This window comes from Erigeron canadensis, chromosome 4 (assembly GCF_010389155.1).
Source record: "Erigeron canadensis isolate Cc75 chromosome 4, C_canadensis_v1, whole genome shotgun sequence".
NCBI lineage: Eukaryota > Viridiplantae > Streptophyta > Magnoliopsida > Asterales > Asteraceae > Erigeron > Erigeron canadensis.
Window position 1 is genome coordinate 32,069,257 of NC_057764.1, and position 23,139 is coordinate 32,092,395.

Here is a 23,139-nt window from a genome sequence, read left to right on the forward strand (position 1 = left end):
TTTATATATTATCTTTACTAGATTAAACCCACGCCACCTTATGAGACATTACTTAAAAGATAAATAAAAATATAATAACGGAAAGTTACATTATTATTCATAATTCGTGATAACTTAAAAAATGTCAGTTGTAAGATTAAAATTTTTATAAACAATAAAATTATAATTTATGAATCTCTCTATATAACTAAGAGAATATGAAAAATCCTATGTGACACTTTTATTTATTTGACATTTAGGATTTTTATTTAGTTGGAATTTTTTTAAACTTTTAGTATTATTTTATGCTATGTAGATTATGTAAATATAATATAAGTATAAAATATAAATATGGATATAATAATAATAATAATAACAATAATAATAATATATGTATATATATATTTATTTATTGACTGATGCACGTAGGTTGCTACTAATTTTAGATATAACATTTATAGGATTTTTTTTTTGTCCATTTGTGGTATTCTAGAATATTTTTAATAGTGTTTTAGATACATTGTGGCTTTGTTTGTTGCATTTTCACATATACTTTGCTAATTAATCACACGAACCATTATAATTATCCTTTTCTTTTTATTACTATTAGTTTAACAATTTTACTCAAAACATTTGATGATATTGTCATCATTTAACTACAACTTTTTTTTTCAGACTTTGATTTGTATTTATATAAATTTCTAAATATTATATATAAGTCTTTCAAACATTACATATGTATAAAGATATTAATATACGTTATATTATATTTTTTTGAAAATTATTTATTATAAATATATATCATATTTTTTATGATTTATAAATATTTATTTTTTCATTAGTCATACTTTAACATATTTGACGTGTATCATATATTTATAAATTATAATTTTATTTTTTACATCAGTCGTAATATGACAGTTTTTATATTATCATAAATTATGAATAGTTGTAATTATCAGTTATCATATTTTTAATTTATGTTCCCAGTTTCCGCACAACGTGCAGGTTTAATCTAGTATATAATATACGTCAAATATGTAAAAGCATGACTAATGAAGCATACATATATATAAATTATAAAAATCTTTCTTACAATATATAATTATTAAATATAATATAATAAATACTTTTCAAAAGAAATTTAAATTAAAAAAAATTACACTTCATTAAAAATCCAATATGACAAAAAGTTAAAAATGTCATATAGGAAATAAAACATATTCTCTTTTAGTGATAAAGGGATGTTTATGAATAATATTGGAGAATATTTAATTTATATCATAAATCAAATATTTGATTCTAGATAATAAGATATACTTTTTTTTATCATAAAAATCATATAATACATAAAATTAGAAAAAACATCACCTATAATTATATAAGCTTGAAGATATACAATAAATAATTAAAACATTAAAAAAGATTTAGTTGAAGATAAAATAAGATAGAATTAAAGTTAAATCTAATCTAACAACTATTTTATAAAAAGAACTATCGTTGAACAAAATTATTTAATATATTAATATTAATTAATTAATATAATACATAAAGATGCAAATAAAGATAAAGATAAAATATAAGGCTATTAAAAAAGAGAAACTTTTAACCACAATTTTACACATAGGAAAAATGTTTAGTTGTCAACGGAAAAGAATTGCCACATATGCATTTACCTATCATCTCTTAGTTATATAGAGAGATATAGTGACACACTGACATTAAATTTACTACTTTTATATTGGGAAAATATATATTGACCTTAAAATTACTAAATTTTATAGTGTAGGTTTCTCTCTATATAACTAAGAAATGATAGGTTTTTGATTATGTGACAATTATGAAATCATGTCATGTAGGATTTTTTCCTAGGTGTCATACTAAAATTAAATTCCTAATTTTAAGGATACATTTAAAAAATTACACTTTAGCTTAATTATCATTAAAACTTAATGGATGGATTTCTTTTTCACTAAGATACAAATTTACGTTTAATAATTAGTATATATATTCACAAGTTATACATTATTCTTATCTTATTCTTATTATTCATTCAAAGTAGCTTCTTAATAATATTTAAATTACTATCATCTTTCAATATATAACTAAGAGAGGATATATTTTTGCTTAATTGGTATTTGTAGGAGCATGACACGTAGGATTTTGTATCAGTTGTTTTTTTTTTATTATTACTTTCCTAACTTTAAGTTGTCATATGTTTATCTATGCTATTTAAATTATTCCTAATTATTAATCTTAATCATCATTAAGTATTATTAAAAATTAAAAATAAATTCTTTCAATTATTTATTATTCACATGAATTCGGATGCATTATATCGTAAACCTACAAGACAATTATATAATAAATTGTGTTGTGCAGATATTGAATCAAATTAATAAGATCGCAATCAATTTGAACCAAATTAATAAATTGTGCAAATTAATATATAATAAGTCCGCTGCGAAACCTAAATCAAACTAATGTTATCATCATATCATAGTTCTCTAAATTCTATCCTACAATATTAAATTTTAGTATTTATTTAAAATTAATTATTTTTATATGACTAAAAGAGATTATGAATTTTTAGGTGTCATCTTTGCATATAATTTATAAATATTTATGTTTCATTAGTTATGTTTTAACATATTTGATATATATTCATAAATCATAATTTTATTATTTGCATCAGTTGAAATCTAACTATTTTTTTATATTATCATAAATTATGAATAAAAATGTATTTATCTGTTACTTTTAAATTATGTTTTTAGTCGGCCTTGCACAACGTGCAGGTTTAATTTAGTTCTTTATAAAAGTATAGAATAGAAAGTAAATAAACTTGTGGTTTATGTTATTAAGTTTCGTATGAAAAGGATTAAATGGGTGAAACTCTTAGGTCTTTGAAACGCATCATATAAAACTCTTGGTCTTGAGTTCGATCCTTAAGGATGACAAGTTTTGAGGTTTTTTCCTCTAAATACTTGTAACGGCCCATGGCCAATATCTCGTTGTTTAGGATACGTACAAGGCTTTATCATTATACAATGAGGTTTCCCTGATGTCACATACCGACTTAATGTTCGAAAAAACTTATGTTCAATTAAACATTACCTTCATATATAAAGCATAAGATATATTTTTTCTTCATTTGCCCGTAACAAAATTAGACATTATAACCTTACAGTTAAGTTCATATGGTTATGTGATACACAATACCTAACATACATGATCAATTGTATATTAGTTTAATTTGACTTTGTGAAAAGTTAGAATATAATTTGGATATATGCATATAATTAATATATTCTGTAATTGTTTTAAAGTTCCTTTTTATTGTTATTTTTTAAACTTATCATTGTATCGAGAATTGAATTTGAAACAAAGAATATCAAGACATTAACAATTAGTCCATTTTATTGGTGGTTGTAATGTGACTTTGCACGTATATATAAATGAAAAAAGAGAAGAGAATATGAGACGTTTAATTTGGATTAAAAATTACTCACATTTTAATTTTTAATACATAAAATATATGGGGGCTCAATCATTTATTCAAATTTTTAAAAATTAGTATGTGAAAAGTTTTTCACTTAAATTAAATATCTAACAGCTCATATTCTCCGTTCTCATCAAAAATTATATCATCTATCCGTGGTTAATTCCATTTCTAACATAAATGGTATGTTAAAAATACGATGGCTTGATATGTTAATTGATGAGAGATATGAATCAAAATAACATACAAATGAGTTATTCGAGGTTATCCAAATCTTTATATATTTAACCCATATACCAATTAATATAAAGTATCGGGGTTCGAGTTAACCTGGATACCCATTTAACCATACACCAATTCATATAAAGTATCGGGGTTTGAGTTAACCTGAATAAACCTCTAAAGCCCGATGACCCAGAATTCTGTATACTCGTATAGTTCGATCTTCCTTTGACATTTCTAAGACGCACAACGGTCAGATATTTGATTTAAACTAAATCGTTGATTAGTGAGTTGCCTAGAAACAGATTCGTCAAAAAAAATTTACATTTCTTGAAAAAAATATTTTAGGAAAACATATGCATCAAAATTGCAGCAAACTTCCAACTTTGTGTTACCCGATCAATCAATTTGGTCTATCCTTTTTTCAACTAAACTACAAGAGAAGTTTTCTATGTAACTTGGTCAACTTGACCCACTAAAGATGAAAAAAACGGGTAGACCACAGAAGTTGTCATTTGGAGGATATTTCAAGGTCATGTCATTCCAACAATCCAGCCATTTCTTTTTCTTCATCTTCATATAAAATAACGTAATATTCTTTCAAATATCCTATTCCAAACATCTACGAGTATATGCTAATAATATGTTATACAATACTTCAAATTAACTCTATTATATTCTTATATTGTATTTCATACGATAATGTTGTATACAATTATCAATACATAATATGAATAATAAAAAAAAGTGTTAATGGACTATTTTATACACATGGACACATGGTGATGGATCATGACACAAATCCAACACGGAAATAAACGGGCTTGTATCATAAACGGATCAATACAACTAACATATATGTATTAAATGGGTTGGTCAGTCCCTAAATTCACTAAATTATGTGAACATTTGAATATTTAGTTGATCTTATATATAATTTCTGTTAGTAAAACTAAAGAAATGTAACAATACAAAAGACAAGTATATAGAGAGAATGGAGAGAGTTCTATTATTCATCTGATTTAGAGGCTCAATATATAATACAATGATTCTTATTCTCCAAGAAATAGATCTTTTAATATAATACAAATATCTTTCTAATTAATCTATTAAAGGACATGAACATCAATTCCATATTTATCTATAATACTCCCCCTTGGATGTTCATCAGTTAAAGACATTATACCTCGTTAAAACCTTACTAGATAAAACCCAATGGGACAAAATTCTAGTGAAGGGAAAAGAGTACATAATTCTTTTGATACGTTTGGGGATGTTGCCTCATTAAAAACCTTGACAGAAAAACCCAGTGGGACAAGCCTTGCTCAGGGGAAAAAGAGTGCAACGCGTATCTTCTCCCCCTCATGATCACATCATTTAAAATAACTATCATTCTCAAACATATTCGATGTTTGACATATTAAGTGTCTGAATAGAATAAATCTCTTTGCTTCAATTTCATTGCTTCAGTGACACTTTCAACTCAACATTGTGATCATTATCTTGAAAGTCAAAGGGGCATTACAATATCATTTGACCTCATAACCATGAACGTCATTTATTATTAAGATTCATAAACAAGACAAACTTTGTCTTTTGTTTCTCATTTAATTATTCAATCATCATTAGAAACTTCCTCGGAGTTCCATTGATATTCAAATCATCAAAATACATGAAACATATATCATATTCATATTCAGATTTCTTTATAAGTTTCAAACATAATATTTTCTATTCTCGAGAAATTTTCACACGTGTTTCAAGCATTATAAATCATGAGACATGCTTCATTCATTTTATATCCCTCATGAATCTCAATATCAAATGAGCTCTATTTTATATACTAGACGCGAATCAATACTTTCTCATGTTGCCAGACTTTTAATTTAGTTGTTTCCACCATAAAATTTCTACACTTTCAAGTGCTTGGACTTCATGTCCCAAACTACTAGCGTCTTTTCATCTTGGCCAAACATTCATAACATATCAATTTATGTGCATGCATGCTTTCAAGATCCTCACATTATTCATACTCTTAGCGCTATTATATTTAATCAATCTCGACGTCACTTTTATTTATTTTTCGATTCCACAATTCTCTAGACATGTCACAACTCATTGAGATCTCAGTATTTCCAGGTACCCGGGGTTTCTCAAAAACCTCCATGTCTAGTTTCTCATCATCAATCTCTTTGGGGTCTTTCTCCCTCGACTTTGACCATCAAAAATTTATGCTCCTTTTTTTTCGAGGCTTTTATATTGGAATCGACTTTTCTATCACTCATTATCCATTGGAGCATAAGCAGCTTTTTGGTCAGTTAACATTGCTGGCAATTACTAAATATTCATAATGAATTATCCCACAAATTTTAAGCTTATATTCATTGATGTGAGGATCTTTGATAATTCATTTTTATTCATTTTAGCTGCTTTCCATTTTTCCTTAATGTTGGGAACATCTCCCCCTAATGTTGGGAAAACTAAATCATGTCAATGAGAAACTTAAGTCATAAACAAATATTCCAATGATGAATTTATTGAATACGTACACCTCTTTCATGTTTCACCTCATACCCAAAACAACCATACTAATGTCTAGTGTAATCAGACAGTTTCGAACTAAATCAAAGCATGAGCTTACACACTTCCAAGGCACGTCTATTTTCCCAACATTATTTTCAACATTCTTTGAACTCTCATCTTTGTGCATTGTGGTGGAGCAACTTAATCATATATTGCACATTCAAAACTCTTATGAGACATATGTGGTTTCTGACCATAAACCAATTTCAATGGGGAGGAAAAACGATACATTCTTGGCATGATGCAAGTTCATATTATTGCATGTTAAATAACATGGCCCCAAATCATATTCATTTTGCTCTAAATAATCATTACCAAATCAATCACTATTGCCAATACAATATGGAACATGCTCTCAATCTTACAAGATGAGCAATCAACCACGCAAACTTCATGTTGCGACTTTAATGACCCATTTAGACGATGCATCGATTTTAAACACTAAATGGTCTTTATGGACGATGTATAGGCCTACTTACATCTCCTTTGCATATGTTCCAACAATTTAAAAAGATACAATCTTTATCGTACTTGGCAAATACTTTCTTATAGAGCAAATCGCCTTAAATTTATATATAATCACTTTGAAGAATCTCTTGACTCTTCAATAAATTTCGCATCATTATTGATCCGGGATGGTCCAACCGGTCATGCTAATTAATCAACCAATTAATGTCTATAAACTTTCATTTAGACTCATATGTGCTATAATACAAGCCACATGTATTATCAAATCTCAAAACATTATTAACCAAACGACTCGCTATAATGCATATAACTCATCTTACATATATTTCATTAATTAATTAATCAGATATCTTGCATGATACATATAAAACATACACCAGATAAAAAAAGACTTTGAAATATATATATATCACAAGACATGTTGTTTTATTTATCCATCAATAATAAAAATCATTATCTATGTATCAAAATTCTTTAATATCTTTACATCTTTTCAATTTACAAAAAATCTCTAATCTATAACAATATGGCACTTTTATCCTGTTTCGCAATTCATATTCTTTGTTCTTGTATTATATTTCCATTACCATCCTTAATGTAATCAAAAAGCAATTTCGTATACTGCATTTATTATTTACCTTATTCACCACATATGCAAATTTACATTCGTGTACATAATTAGCATAGAGAATATTAGCATATTAGTTAAAAATATTAAGATATCTCTATATAATCAATATATAAGACAAATATAGATATATATATATATTAATAACATTAACTAATAATTTAAGAGTGTAATCAAAATCTTTACCAAATATATATGCCAAAAGTAAAATACTAAAATCCATTTGTAATCATTTTCAATAATATGTTCTTATATGATCATTATATTTCCAAATATTCGAATACGATCAAGTTTCCCTTCATAAGCATAAATAAAAAGAAGAGAATCACATGAATTATGGAAAAAAAACTATTATATATCTTTTTTTCTTCTTAACCTAAATCGATTAAGACATCTAATCGTGTAAAAAGATTTAGGCCAGAGAATACAATATAACATACAAAGAAAATTCATGGTTAGATGAACTAAAGTATTATCTACACTGACACGTCAAAATTAATCCATCTACTAGACCCGTTTTCTAATTTTTGATTTCGAACTATTCGAATAAACACATATATACAAGTTTCAATTAAGATCAGGAAACTATCTTAAAGACCAAGTATACATTCCAACAATGGTTTATAACATAAGTATCAAAAGTTTTAAAATTAATTACCAATGACATAATTAATGGAGTATGATGCATGTATCAATTAAATCAAAGATTTCAGTTAGATCTTTAACTTAGCTATCTATATAGTACGATTTTGTGTTCTAGGATTCAAATACAACACAATGCATGCAGTCGTGACATGAAGCCGAATTGCGTAATATATATTTAGCAATCAATTGCAAATTAACATATATCATATATATTTGATACAACTACATAACCTTGTTATACAAATCATGAAGTCAATGCGATACTAATTACACAAGGTATTTATCTATAAAATCTAGAAGACAGGTTTTCAAAACAAATTTAGCTCTTGTTAAGAGTCCATGCGTTTATCTAAAGAAGGTGGATAACATAGTTAATATATGGTAGAATAGATCTATCAAATTAATATATAAATCTCAAAATCCAAGCCACTAATAATATAATATAGTGTTTCACATATGATTACGCATTAAAAAAAAAATTAGAGATGGCAATTACCTGCGTATCTCCGAGATGACGTAGCACTACAATATCTCAAACTGAGTGTAAACTCATGCCTGTTCGAGCCGACGAAAACCCGTATAATCGAAAGCTGCATTCTTATCACCAATAGTTAATAGTAAATCTGCCGTTTTTAGCAAAGTCAAAAAAAAAAAACTTTAAAGTTTTGTTTTTTTTCTTCCATGATATGTTATTAAAACCGGATCCAATATTTAAGTTAGTATAAGCAAATCATAAGAAAAATCACAAAGTTGCTATATGAATCAAACCGTGAAACTTTGAATTTTAATAGAACTCAGCCGTGAAAAAAAATAGATTTTAAAAAGCAAATTCGTGCTGATAACGTGTTGTAAAACTAAAGAAACATAACAATACAAAAGACAAGTATATAGAGAGAATAGAGAGAATAGAGAGAGTTCTATAATTCATCTCATTCAGAGGCTCAATATATAATACAATGATTCTTATTCTCCAAGAAATAAATCTTCTAATATAATACAAATATCTCTCTAATTAATCTATTAAAGGACATGAACATCCATTCCATATTTATCTATAATAATTTCCTTTTATTTGTTAAGCATTATTTTATTTTATTTTTATAACTAATGTCTTGAAATTAGTGGTTAAATTGTGTATTTATATTCAAGCAAAATAGTAAGGGTTATAAATCGGTTTTGAAAGAATGCATAGAGATCCTCCAAATATAAAAGTTTCTGGTTAAAAAGCAAACTCTCCAAATTTGAAGTATCTATTGAGAAGGTTTTCTTCAATTTTGGTACTCCAAATCTTCATAAAATAAAGAAAAAAGGTATGATGGAGAAGGTTAGTACTGCAAAAGGTTACTATACAACTTCAGTACCCGGAATTTCAACGGTTGGCCGTGGGTCCTGATCACAACTTCAGTCTCCGTAATTCTGCCGGCTCACTTTGCAGTTGCCTTGTATTCTTGGTGACTTTTGCCAGACATAATTTACCTTCATTTCTGATGAACTTATACACACATTCATCACCTTCCGATAAATTATTGCGTCGCAAGAATTTACAACATCCTGCCTTCAAAATATACCTTACTGATTTCCGATATGCTTGATTCAACCGCACGCCCAACGACCACTCTTCACCTTTAAGATTTTTCATCGTTATGCTTCCCCCGGCCTCTATTCCAGGCAACCCCACAAATTCCTCCTGAAGCGCCTAATGATACCAAAACTCAAAAAGATTGAATTATAAGACCATGTTCAATATGTGCAAATATTTGGATATGGCATCATCAATCAATATAATCAGGTATTAATAATTTATGCAAAAGAAAACAACATATGGTCCCCCAAATTAAAACATATATCAGATAAAATTGAGTTTTTTTTTTTTTTTGAACAATCAGATAAAATTGATATAAAGTTCAACACAATGCAGTATCAGTAAGAGGTTCATTCAATCTTTACCAAAAAAGGCCTTTTAGATACATTCATTGAAAAAGAAGGATCACCCACATCACCATGCTTGTTATCATCACCATCATTATCATTATCTTTGCCATTATTGATACCGTTATCTAGGCCATCATTTTTGCAGTCATTTTCTTCATCGTGATCTTCACCGCATAGTCTCGTTACCACTTCCACCGGCTGCCCCCTATTTCTCTTCACAACTCCAGTAGTCGCCAGTATTTCACCTGATGGCAGTGGCTGCCTTGCTGGACTATATTTCTTTCTGACTTTTGCTAGGCATAATTTACCTTCATTTTTGATTAACTTGATAATGCATTCATCCCCAACCAATATATCATTATTTTGCATAAAATCAAGCATTCCGGCCGACAAAATGTACCTTTCCGATTTCAGATACGTTTTATCCAACAGCACGCCAATTCGCCACTCTTCTCCTTTTAGATTCTTTAACATTATGGTTCCGTCTGCATTTATTCCAGGATATCCCACAAATTCCCCCGGAAGCCGCTAATGATGCAAACATGAAACAAAGTTATACTGTAAGGGGGTATAGGTCTCAAATATTAAAACAGAGTTCAATTTATTTCTCAGTATATGCAGAAAAATGGAGTTATTATCAATCAATATTAATCAGGTATTAATGACTTGTGAAAAAAACAAAACAAAACAAAAAACTGAAAATTTTCCTCGCACAGAAAGCATCAAACTTCATTTATTTTCTTAACTTGATATTAAATTAATAAATTCATTTAGGCTTACCAAAGTATGTAGTCTAGAAATAATGGAAGCAAAGAAAGGATCGCCATCAATATCGCCACCACTGCCTCCATCAGCTTCATCTTCATCATCATTATGATTATGATTATCATCGTCGTTTATATTATTATCCTTATCTTCATAATTATCATCATCATTATCATTATCATCTTCACCACATGGTCTCTTCACCAGTTCCACACAGTCATCTTCACTTTCCACATCCACATCTCCACCCTGTTCATGTGGCGGCAGGCCCCTCTTTCTCTTGACATCTTTGGTCGCCAGTATTTGTCCGGATAGCTGTGGACTCCATGCTTGCTTTTGTTTCTTGGTTACTTTTGCTAGACAAAACTTCCCTTCTTTTCTGATAAACTTGATAATGCATTCATCACCAATCGATAAATCATTACTTTGCTGGAAACCAAGCCATCCTGCTGAGAAAATATATCTTTCGGATTTATGATACAGTGTATCCAACAGCACGCCAATTTGCCACTCTTCTCCTTTATTATTCTTCAACTTTATGGTCTCATCTGCATGTATTCCAGACAACTCCACAAATTTCTCCGGGAGCCTCTATATAATACCAACATGAAACGAATAAGGGTATATGTTTAAAAAATTAGATCAGGGTTTAATATATTTCCTAGCAAATGCAAATAATGTTTTGTAATTTTGTTATCAATCAATGTAATCCGGTATTAATACTTTATAATATGATCGAATATATCTCATAACAATCATCAAACTTCATTCTTTTTTCAGAGAACTTGATATTCAGGTAAAAGGGATTACCCTGGTTTGATCAGATAATTTGATATTTAGTTGAACCAAAATATATTATCGGTAATAAATCCATTTAATCTTACCAAAGTACTTTCTCCAGATATAATTAGCATAAATAAAGGATTGCCATCAATGTCTTCAACCGGTGGTTGTGGTTGCCATGCTGGTCTTTGTTTCTTGGTGACTTTTGCCAGACAAAACTTATTTTCTTTTCTGATGTACTTGAGTAAGCATTCTTCACCAGCTGATATATCATTACTTCGCAGGAATCCAACCCATCCTGCCGACAAAAGGTACCTTTCCGATTTATACGATTTATTCAACAGCACGCCAATTTGCCACTCTTCTCCTTTGAGATTCTTCAACAATATGGTCCCACCTGCATGTATTCCAGGCAACCCCACAAATTCCTTCGGAAGCAGCTATTCAATACCAGCATGAAACAAATAAAGCGACATGTCTCAAAATTTAAAACAGAGTTTAATGTATTTCCCAACAAATGCAAATGAATGGATTTATTATCGATCAATAAACAGGTATTAACAATTTCTGCTATAAGAATCATTAAACTTCAATTCTCTTTTCAGATATTAAGTATGAACCAAAATGCATCATCAGTAATAAATTCATTTAATCTTTACCAAAGTACGATGTCTTGAGATGATTGGCGTAAAGAAAGGATCACCAGCAATATCGCCATTGCGGTCATCTTCATCTTCACCGTCATTATCATTATTTTCATCATCATCATTTATATCATTACATATATTTTTGTAATTATCTTCATCATTATCCTTATCATTATCTTCACCACATGTTCTCTTTATCACTTCCACACACTCATCTTCACTTTCCACAATCATATCTCCACCATGTTCATGCAGCGACCGCCCCCACTTTCTCTTGACATAATCCGTCCTCATTAATTCAGCAGATGGTTGTGGCTGTCTTGCTGATTTTTTTTTCTTAGTAACTTTTGCTAGACAAAACTTGCTTTCACTTGTGATGTACTTGAATACACATTCATCTCCTAATGCTATTTTATTACTTCGCCGGAAAGCAGGCCACCCCAATGATATATAGTACGTAGGGTGACTACTTTTCTGCAACCGCAAACTCATTGACGACTCTTCCCCGTCAAGATTCTTCAATGTTATGGTTCCTGCAGCTTTAATTCTAGCCAACCTCACAAAATTCGTCGAGAACCGCTGATCGTACCAACAGGAAAAAAGGTTAAATTACTTTAGATGATATATGTCTTGAAAATGCAAAGCAGGTTAAAGGTTTCTCGCCAAAAATACAAGTAAAATGATACAGAGTGGTAAAAAGGTTAATAAAATCTCAGAAGCGACAGGAACTTATGATTCAGTTTCACTTTGAAGCAATAAATACAGCCAGATGGAGTTACTATCATCAATCCGGCCAATATTCGTTGTCAATTAAGACAATCGTGTATTAACTTGATACCAATTTATTTTTATTTTTAAAATAAGTAAAAAATTAGAGCTCCCACACAAAGGGAATAAGCTTTCACTCTTGTAGCTTATAGTGCAGCCAATCTTCACTTTTGTAAAAGTTTTTAGTTTTTTATGAATGCGAGCAAAAATCTGAAAGATTGAGACGAATTAAATTACAAATCATAAATCTTACCAGTTGACTTTTGTAGCCATTTCGGATAGTTAACTTAAAATAAGGATTGCCATCGATATCAACACCATCTTTTTCTTCATAATCTTCTTCTCCTTCATCACCATCAACATCATCATTATCACCTTTACCGTCTTCATCTTCATCTTCATCACTATCTTCATGTTCGTCATCTTCATCATTACCACGTAATCTCTTCATCACTTCCATACACTCATCTTCACTTTCCACATTTATATCTCGACCGTGTTCATGCAGCGATCGCCCCCTCTTTCTCTTGACATAATCAGTCCTCATTAATTTAGCAGATGGTTGTGGCTGCCTCGCTGACTTTTGTTTCTTGGTAACTTTTGCTAGACAAAACTTGCTTTCACTTATGATGTACTTGAATACACATTCATCTCCTATTGCTACTTTATTACTTCGCCGGAAACCAGCCCATCCCAATGAAATATAGTATGTTTTTTGAATATTTTTCCCCAACCGCAAACTCATTGACGACTCTTCCCCGTCAAGATTCTTCAATGTTATGGTTCCTGCAGCTTCTATTCTAGCCAACCTCACAAAATTCGACGGAAACACCTAATCATACCAATAGGAAAAAAGGTTAAATTACCTTAGATGATAAATGTCTTGAAAATGCAATCAAGTTTAAAGGTTTCTCGCCAAAAATACAAGTAAATTATACCGAGAGGCAAAAAGGTTAATAAAACCACAGAAGCATCAGGAACTTATGATTTAATTTCACTTTTAAGCAATAAATACAGCCAGATGGAGTTGCTATCATCAATCCGGCCAACATTCGTTGTCAATTAAGACAATCGTGTTTTAACGTGATACCAATTTTAAAAAAAAAATTGGATAAAAATCGAGCTTCCCCACAAAGGAAAGAAGCTTTAATTCTTGTAGCTTATAATGCAGCCAATCTTCACCTTTCACTTAAATGTGTAAAAGTTTTTAGTTTTTACAAATGCAAGCAAAAATCTGAAAGATGGAGATGAATTAAATTACAAATTATAAATCTTACCAGATGACTTTTGTAGGCATTTCGGATAGTTAACTTAAAATAAGGATTGCCATCGGTATCAACACCATTTTTTTCTTCATAATCTTCTTCTCCTTCATCACCATCAACATCATCATTATCACCTTCACCATCTTCATCTTCATCACTATCTTCATGTTCGTCATCTTCATCATTAGCGCGCAATCTCTTCATCACTTCCATACACTCATCTTCACTTTCCACATTTATATCTCGACCGTTTTCATGCAGTGACCGCCCCCTCTTTCTCTTGACATAATCAGTCCTCACTAATTTAGCAGATGGTTGTGGCTGCCTCGCTGACTTTTGTTTCTTGGTAACTTTTGCTAGACAAAACTTGTTTTCACTTATGATGTACTTGAATACACATTCATCTCCTATTGCTATTTTATTACTTCGCCGGAAAGCAGGCCACCCCAACGATATATAGTACGTAGGGTGACTACTTTTTTGCAACCGCAAACTCATTGACGACTCTTCCCCGTCAAGATCTTTCAATGTTATGGTTCCTGCAGCTTTTATTCTAGCCAACCTCACAAAATTCGTCGAGAACCGCTAATCGTGACAACAGGAAAAAAGGTTAAATTACTTTAGATGATATATGTCTTGAAAATGCAAGCAGGTTAAAGGTTTCTCGCCAAAAATACAAGTAAATGATACAAAGTGGTAAAAAGGTTAAATAAAATCTCAGAAGCGACAGGAACTTATGAGTCAGTTTCACTTTTAAGCAATAAATACAGCCAGATGGAGTTGCTATCATCAATCCGGCCAATATTCGTTGTCAATTAAGACAATCGTGTTTTAACTTGATACCAATTTATTTTTATTTTTAAAATAAGTAAAAAATTAGAGCTCCAACACAAAGGGAAGAAGCTTTCACTCTTGTAGCTTATTATGCAGCCAATCTTCACTTTTCAACTTAAATGTGTAAAAGTTTTTAGATTTTATAAATGCAAGCAAAAATCTGAAAGATGGAGACGAATTAAATTACAAATCATAAATCTTACCAGATGACTTTTGTAGCCATTTCGGATAGTTATTTTAAAATAAGGATTGCCATCGATATCAACACCATCTTTTTCTTCATAATCTTCTTCTCCTTCATCACCATCAACATCATCATTATCACCTTCACCTTCTTCAATTTCATCACTATCTTCATGTTCTTCATCTTCATCATTACCACACAATCTCTTCACCATTTGCATGTACTCATCTTCACTTTCCACATCCACGTCTCTACCATGTGCATGTAGCTCACGTCCCCTCTTTCTCTTCACGCTATCAGTCTTGGAGCATTCACCAGGTGGTTGTGACTGCCTCGCTGGCCTTTTTTTCTTGGTGACTTTTGCTATAAGTATCTTATTTTCACTTGTGATGAACTTAAAAACACATTCATCTCCTTCCCATAAGTCATTACTTTGCTGGAACTTAGCCCACCCTGATGAAATATATAAATTTTCCGACTGATTCACTTTATCTGGCCACAAGTCCGTTCGCCATTCTTCTCCATCAAGATTTTTCAACATTATGCTTCTTACATCTTCTATTCCGGCCAACTTTACAAATTCATCCGGAAGTCGCTAATGATGCAAACATACAGACAAATTACCCTACTTTAGAAACAGATGTCTTGGTGATGCAACCAAGATTTTTTTGGGGGGAGTTGTACACTACTATCTTTATGAAAAAATGCAACCAAGTTTTATCTTTCAGCTCCAGAGGGTAATAAAGTTCCAACTCTGAAATTGTCAGACTTTTTTGACTTTAAAAATGTCAAGCTTCAATCTATTTTAAAAGTGCATGCTAAAATATGATAGATAGACATGTATAATGTTACAAATCATAAATCTTACCATCATAATTTTGTGGGTTTTTAAGAGAATTGCAAGAAACTACTCTCTTCTAACTTATAATCCGCCCAAGTTTCATTCTTAAACTTAAAAGTACAACAAAGTTCCGGCTTTCCAACTTAGAAAATCTCAAAATTCTATCTATTTCACTAAAAATGGGCAAATGACTGAGATAAACGCTGCCTAACAGGTATCCTTGTGGACATATCCAAACCCTTTCCTAGGCCACCCCCCAGGGCATTACCAAACTAGATTCGAACCTAAGACCTCTTAACTGACCACTAAGCATGAAATGAAAAGAACAAAAACCATATAAATAGTCAAAAAATCATAAACTTTACCAAATTTGTTCTGTGAGCTTTCGAGATAGTCGACATAAAGAAAGGATCGCCATCATCACCATCAATATCAACAGCATCATCATCTTCTTCCTGTTTACCATCATCCGCATCATCATCATCATCATCATCATCATCATCATTAACAACATGAACATTAGCAGCAACATTGTCAACACTACTGCTACCATCATCTTCAACAACCTTAACTTTCTTAGGCAAACTTCTTTCACAACTATTTTTATCATAAACAACCATCTCAAATTTGTATTTCTCAACAAGTGTAAACAAAACAAAATCCCCAAACATAAAGTTTGCATCTTTGACAACATTAGTCCATCCACTGTCAAAATAATAATTTTCACCAACTTTCTTGATCTTTGTTCTCCAAGAATGCCCCTCATTTGAACATATAACTATTGGGCCTTTTGGGATTTTATTCTTCAAGTGTTTGGTCACAAACTCATCTGATATTTTCTGGAAAAAAAAAAGCAATGATTAAACAAACGTTACAAATACTCGTACTATATAATATATATATATATATATAGTACGAGAAAGTGGGTTTGAGTGAAAAATAAGAGACAAGTACCAGAGTAGTAGCAGAAGGGTTGAGCATGAGACTGAAGAAAGAGGGAGGTGGGTGAAAAGCCATTCTTGAATTGGGAAAGGGAGGCATGGTAATTTTATATTTTTTTATATCTTCTTTGTATAATATTAAAACATTAACATTACTCCTACTAATTTTATATTTAAGGTTTTCTTAATAAAAAGTCTATTGAAAGTAAACATGTTGTTACTTGTTTTGTAACTATGTGAAAAAGTACATTTTCATTTGGATGTATGCGAGTAATTAGATTTTTTTGTTCTTTTCTAAATAGATAGAGACTTATATGTTAAACAAAATGTTAATAAAGCTGACATGGATTTGAAATGAATGCTTAGAGTATTGTTATTTTCAATTTCAAATCGAAAAGATAAAAGTTGAATCAAGTCATCTATTAAAACTATTAAAAATAGTTTGTCGTGTTAACCATTTACAATTTGGTATGAGTTTAGCATCAACCTAACCCATTCATTTTTGTGTCAAGTTTATGACAAATTTTTATAACAAGTCAAAAATTGTTGTTCATATTTATTATCTAAATGAAAAATCTTTCGAAATGGCTTATGTAATATTACCATTGACCCTTTGATGTATGATACATCAATTTGTTGGTGACACCCAGGGTGCGACTGTGCGAGCAACCCGAGAAGCAAGCTATTACAACTAGTGACTGAAATTTTAAACTAACTTTATAATCTATGACAAACATTATCTCATATACACGATGTCTAATTGTCTATACTTACTCTAAATTAATACTAACAATAAAATTATAAACCATAGATGTAATATACTATCTAAAAGTTCTTAATAACATAACAAGCTGATATGTTTTGACAAAAAAAGCCATGACGAATAAAAAACCTAAAGTAAAAGTCTGTTAATTCCATGCTGGTCTTTGTTTCTTGGTGACTTTCGCTAGACAAAACTTTACCTTTTTTCCTTCCATCGTTAGTAATTCCACAAGATGGTTCTGACTTCCATGCTGGTCTTTGTTAGTTAGTGACTTTCGCTAGACAAAACTTACCTTCATTCCTGATAAACTTGAATATGCATTCATCACCAGCCGATATATCATTATTTTTTCGCCGGAAGTCAAGCCATCCTGTCTGCAAAAGGTACCTCTCTGATTTCCAATACGATTTATCACACACTACCCCAATTTTCCACTCTTCTCCTTTGACATTCTTCAACGTTATGGTCCCGCCTGCATGTATTCCAGGCAAACCCACAAATTCCTTTGAAAGCCGCTAAACAACACCAGAGAATGAAACACATGCAAATGAATGAATTTATTATCGAACAATATAAGCATGAGCAAAAATCCCAAAAAACTGAAACCAGTACCGGTACCGATGGCATTCTGTATCGGTATTGGTATTGGAAATTTGGCTTAAACGGTTTCGGTACCGAGGAAATCGAATTGTACACCAACTTTCTGCTTTCTGAATAAGAATAGTAGATTGCCCATTCAGTTTTAAGCATGAAGGGATTTTTTCATATGAAAAAACCCAAACCAAGCCGATGCATCTAATTAGAATACGAAATGGTTTCTTAACTTTCAAAAAAACAGTTCTCTTAATCCTTCCTCTTCGACTGCAAGTGTATAACTACATATATTCTGCAAGTGTGTATATATTTCTGTATTCTGCAAGTGCGTGTATGTATGTGTGTATATATATATAATCTTATATTTCTGTATCCATCAAGCCTATAATTCCTGTATTCAGCACCTATAATTTATAACTATATATACTTTTAACTATATATACTGCAAGTGTATATATTTCTGTTCTATTTTACTAACTAGTACGGTATTTGTGAAAGTGAAAATGAGCACTGCAAGTTTATGGTCGCAGTGAGTTTATCTACATTTCAGCTTATTTATGGTCACTGGCTCACTCCAAATTTATTTACATTTCAGTAAAACTTGGTTTTTCTACTTTGAGATCGATACAAAGAAAATATGTCAACTACATTGACGAACAGGCAGTGGTTACATAATTAAAAGTTTCTAAAGGCTTGACTGAGTTTCATATGACAAATTCAATTTGAAAAAAACCATAAAGATTATGGTCTTACTCTTTCCTCTTGGTACTAAAATACCTCAGAATCACTTAGCTGAGCCTACAATTTGGTATAAACAGGTAAAAACCAAAAATATCGGTACCAAAATAGTGGATTCGATACGGTTTCGGGATTGGGTTTTGGTAAATTCGGTTTCCGTATTCACATCGGTACCGGTACCATACCAAACCAGAACCATCACTAGATCAATAAACAGGTACTGATAATTTCTGCAATAAGAATCATTAAACTTCATTTCTCTTTTCAGATAGCTTGATATTAAGCACGAACCAAAATGCATTATCAGTAATAAAGTCATTTAATCTTACCAAATATTTAACTTCCCGGATGGTCACAATAAAGAAAGGATCACCATCGTCATCATCTTCATCTTCATGACGTGGTCTCTTCATCACTTCCATACACTCATCACTTTCCACATCCATATCTCCACCGTCCTCACGCCCCCTCGTTCTCTTGACATATTTAGTCCCCACTATTTCAGCAGATAGTTGTGGCTGGTGTGCTGGTCTTTGTTTCTTGGTAACTTTTGTTAGACAAATCTTACCTTCACTTGTGATGTACTTGAATAAGCATTTATCTCCTTCCAGTAATTTATTACGTCGCTGGAAACCAGGCGACCCCCATGAACTATAGTACCTTACCTGACTATCTTTCTCCATCCGAAGCAACCTCATTGACATTTCTTGTCCGTCAAGATTCTTCAATGTTATAGTTCTGGCAGCTTCTATTCTAGCCAACCTCACAAAATTCGCCGGAAACCACTAATTCGATAGGAAAAAAGGTTTATTTACTTTAGATGTCAACTGTCTTGAAAATGCAGTCTAAGTTAAAAATTTTATCACCAAAGAATACAATAAATGCAACCAATCTTCACCTTTCAATTTTAAAATACAGCTAATTTTTATGTTTTTCAACTTAAATATGTAAAAGTTTTTAGTTTTTCATGAATGCAAGCAAAAATCTGAAAGATAGAGAAGAATTAAGTTACAGATGATAAATCTTACCAGTTTACTTCTGTAGCTAATTGAGATAGTCGACGTAAAGAAAGGATGGCCATCGATATCAACACCGTCTTCTTCTTCTACATTATCTTCTTCTCCTTCATTACCATCATCATCATAATCATTATCACCTTCACCATCTTCATCTTCATCACTATCTTCATCTTTGTCATCATCATCATTACCACGCAATCTCTTCACCGGTTCCATGTATTCATCTTCACTTTCCACATCCACATCTATACCATGTGCATGTAGCTCCCGTCCCCTCTTCTTCTTCACTACTTTAGTCTTGGAGGATTCACCAGATGCCTGTAACTGCCTTGTTGGCCTTTGTTTCTTGGTAACTTTTGCTAGACAAATTTTACCTTCACTTGTGATGTACTTGAATAAGCATTTATCTCCTTCCCGTAATTTATTACGTCGCTGAAAACCAGGCCACCCCCATGAACTATAGTACCTTATCTGACTATCTTTCTCCATCCGATGCAACCTCATTGACGACTCTTCCCCGTCAAGATTCTTCAATGTTATGGTTCTGGCAGCTTCTATTCTAGCCAACCTCACAAAATTAGCCGGAAACCACTAATTCAATAGGAAAAAAGGTTTATTTACTTCAGATGTCAACTGTCTTGAGAATGCAGTCTAAGTTCAAAACTTTATCACCAAAAAATACAATAAACGCAACCAATCTTCACCTTTAAATTTTAAAATACAGCTAATTTTTATGATTTTCAACTTAAATATGTAAAAGTTTTTAGTTTTTCATGAATGCAAGCAAAAATCTGAAAGATAGAGACGAATTAAGTTACAAATGATAAATCTTACCAGTTTACTTCTGTAGCTAATTGAGAGAGTAGACGTAAAGAAAGGATGGCCATCAATATCAACACCGTCTTCTTCTTCTACATTATCTTCTTCTACTTCATTACCATCACCATCATAATCACTATCACCTTCTCCATATTCATCTTCATCACTATCATCATCTTTGTCATCGTCATCATTACCACGGAATCTCTTCTTCACCGGTTCTATGTATTCATCTTCACTTTCCACATCCAAATCTCTACCATGTGCATGTAGCTCCCGTCCCCTCTTCTTCTTCACTACTTTAGTCTTGGAGGATTCACCAGATGCTTGTAACTGCCTTGTTGGCCTTTTTTTCTTGGTGACTTTTGCTAGAAGTATCTTACCTTTGCTTCTGATGAACTTCAAAACACATTCATCTCCTTCCTTTAAGTCATTACTTTGCTGGAAATCAGCCCAGCCCGATGAAATATATAACTTTTTGGACTGATTAACTTTTCCTGGCCTCAAGCCCATTCGCCATTCTTCTCCATCAAGATTCTTCAACATTATGCTTCTTTCATCTTCTATTCCGGCCGACTCCACAAATTCATCCGGAAGCCGCTAAAAATGCAAACATGCAGAAAAATTACACTACTATAAAGACAAATGGCGTGGCAAGGCATCTAATTTTCGTTTTCCAGGTGTGAATTGTACACTACTGTATTTATGCATACACGACATTACAACAACTTAAAAATGCAACCAAGTTTCACACTTTCACCCTTTCAACTTCAGAGTATAATAAATTTTCAAGTAGAAATTTGTCGAGCGTTTTTCAACTTTAATAATGGCAACCTTCAATTTTTTTCATAAATGCATGCTTTAATATAATAGTTAAACATGTATAATGTCGCCATCATAATTTTGTGGGGTTTTGAGATTATTGCAACAAAATTACTCTCTTCTAACTTAAAATGCAGCCAAGTTACACCATTATAACTTCAAAATACAACAAAGTTCCAATTTTTCAGCTTAAAAATAAAATCTCAAAAATCTACCCTTTACATTAAAACCGGCAAATGATTGAGTGTTTGACTGAGATAAACGTGGCCTAACAGGTATCCTCGTGGACATTCCCAAACCCTTTTCTTGGCCACCCCCAAGGTATTACCAAATTAGTCTCTTCTTCTAACTTAAAATCCAGCAAGTTACACTATTTTAGTATTTTAACTTCAAATTACAACAAAGTTCCAATTTTTCAGCTTAAAAAACTCGCAAAATTCTATCTTCTTCATTAAAACGGCAAATAATTGAGTTATTAACTCAGATAAACGCGGCCTAACAGAGTAACAGGAATCCCCTTGGACATTTCCAAACACTTTTCTTGGCCACCCCCAAGATAATACCAAAAAAGATTCGAACCTTATATCTCTTATGGGAACCGACTACTAGGCCACCTTATTCATAAACCTATAGTTCCTATGTTTTTCATAAAAGCATTTAAAAGAACTTATAAATAACTATGAACTCATAAACTTTACCAATTTTGTTCTGTGGGCTTTCGAGATTGTCGATATGAAGAAAGGATCATCACCATCCATATCAACAACATCATCATCATCATCATCATCATCATCATCAACAACATTATCATCATTAACAACATCAACATTAGCAGCAATATTGTCAACACTATTATCTTCAACCTTAACTTTCGTGGGCAAACTTCTTTCACAACTATTTTTATCATAAACAAACATCTCAAATTTGCATATATCATCAACAAGTGTAAACAAAACAAAATCCCCAAACATAAAGTTTGTATCTTTGACAACATTAGTCCATCCATTGTCAAAATAATAGTCTTCACCAATTTTCTTGATCTCTAAACTCCATGAATACCCCCCATCTGCACATATAATAATTGGGCCTTTTGGGATTTTGTTCTTCAAGTGTTTAGTCACAAACTCAGTTGATATTTTCTGCAAAGATCAATGAATTAACTAACAAACCTTATAATATAGAGATATATTGATATATACATGCAGAAAGTGTGGAAAATAAAAGAGATAAAAAAAAGTACCAGGTTAGTAGCAGATTTGTCGAGTATAAGACTGAAGAAAGAGGGAGGTGGGAAAGAAGCCATTGGAGAAATTCTTCTATAATAATTGGGAAAGAGATTCTGTACTTGGAAAAGGGGGGCATAACAACTTTTAATACTCGTATTTTATATTGACCTT

The 23,139-nt window shown here is 31.4% G+C and overlaps 2 protein-coding genes across 4 annotated transcripts; both read right to left on the reverse strand.

Moving 5' to 3' along the window:
* Positions 1-9,798: 9,798 nt before the first annotated feature.
* Positions 9,799-17,108, reverse strand: LOC122594883. Of its 2 annotated transcripts, XM_043767182.1 has the most exons (9): positions 17,001-17,108; positions 16,412-16,885; positions 15,225-15,800; positions 14,200-14,772; positions 13,176-13,754; positions 12,167-12,733; positions 11,609-11,947; positions 10,740-11,315; positions 9,799-10,487 (listed from the first exon to the last, which is right to left on the reverse strand). In XM_043767182.1, the coding sequence occupies exons 1-9, from the start codon at positions 17,085-17,087 to the stop codon at positions 9,960-9,962; spliced, it is 4,299 nt and encodes a 1,432-aa protein (XP_043623117.1). In that variant the 5' UTR covers positions 17,088-17,108; the 3' UTR covers positions 9,799-9,959. The 2 variants fall into 2 exon arrangements, with proteins under 2 accessions (XP_043623117.1, XP_043623118.1); XM_043767183.1 differs by lacking the exon at positions 14,200-14,772 and having other exon boundaries at positions 17,001-17,105.
* Positions 17,109-17,682: 574 nt separating this feature from the next.
* On the reverse strand, positions 17,683-23,092 carry LOC122598070 (protein PFC0760c-like). 2 transcript variants are annotated; one of them, XM_043770681.1, is made up of 6 exons: positions 22,983-23,092; positions 22,441-22,881; positions 20,936-21,520; positions 20,111-20,692; positions 19,412-19,867; positions 17,683-18,265 (listed from the first exon to the last, which is right to left on the reverse strand). In XM_043770681.1, exons 1-6 carry the CDS (start codon positions 23,043-23,045, stop codon positions 18,011-18,013), a joined length of 2,382 nt encoding a protein of 793 aa, XP_043626616.1. In that variant the 5' UTR covers positions 23,046-23,092; the 3' UTR covers positions 17,683-18,010. The 2 variants fall into 2 exon arrangements, with proteins under 2 accessions (XP_043626616.1, XP_043626618.1); XM_043770683.1 differs by having other exon boundaries at positions 18,120-18,222.
* Between the last annotated feature and the right edge of the window lie 47 nt (positions 23,093-23,139).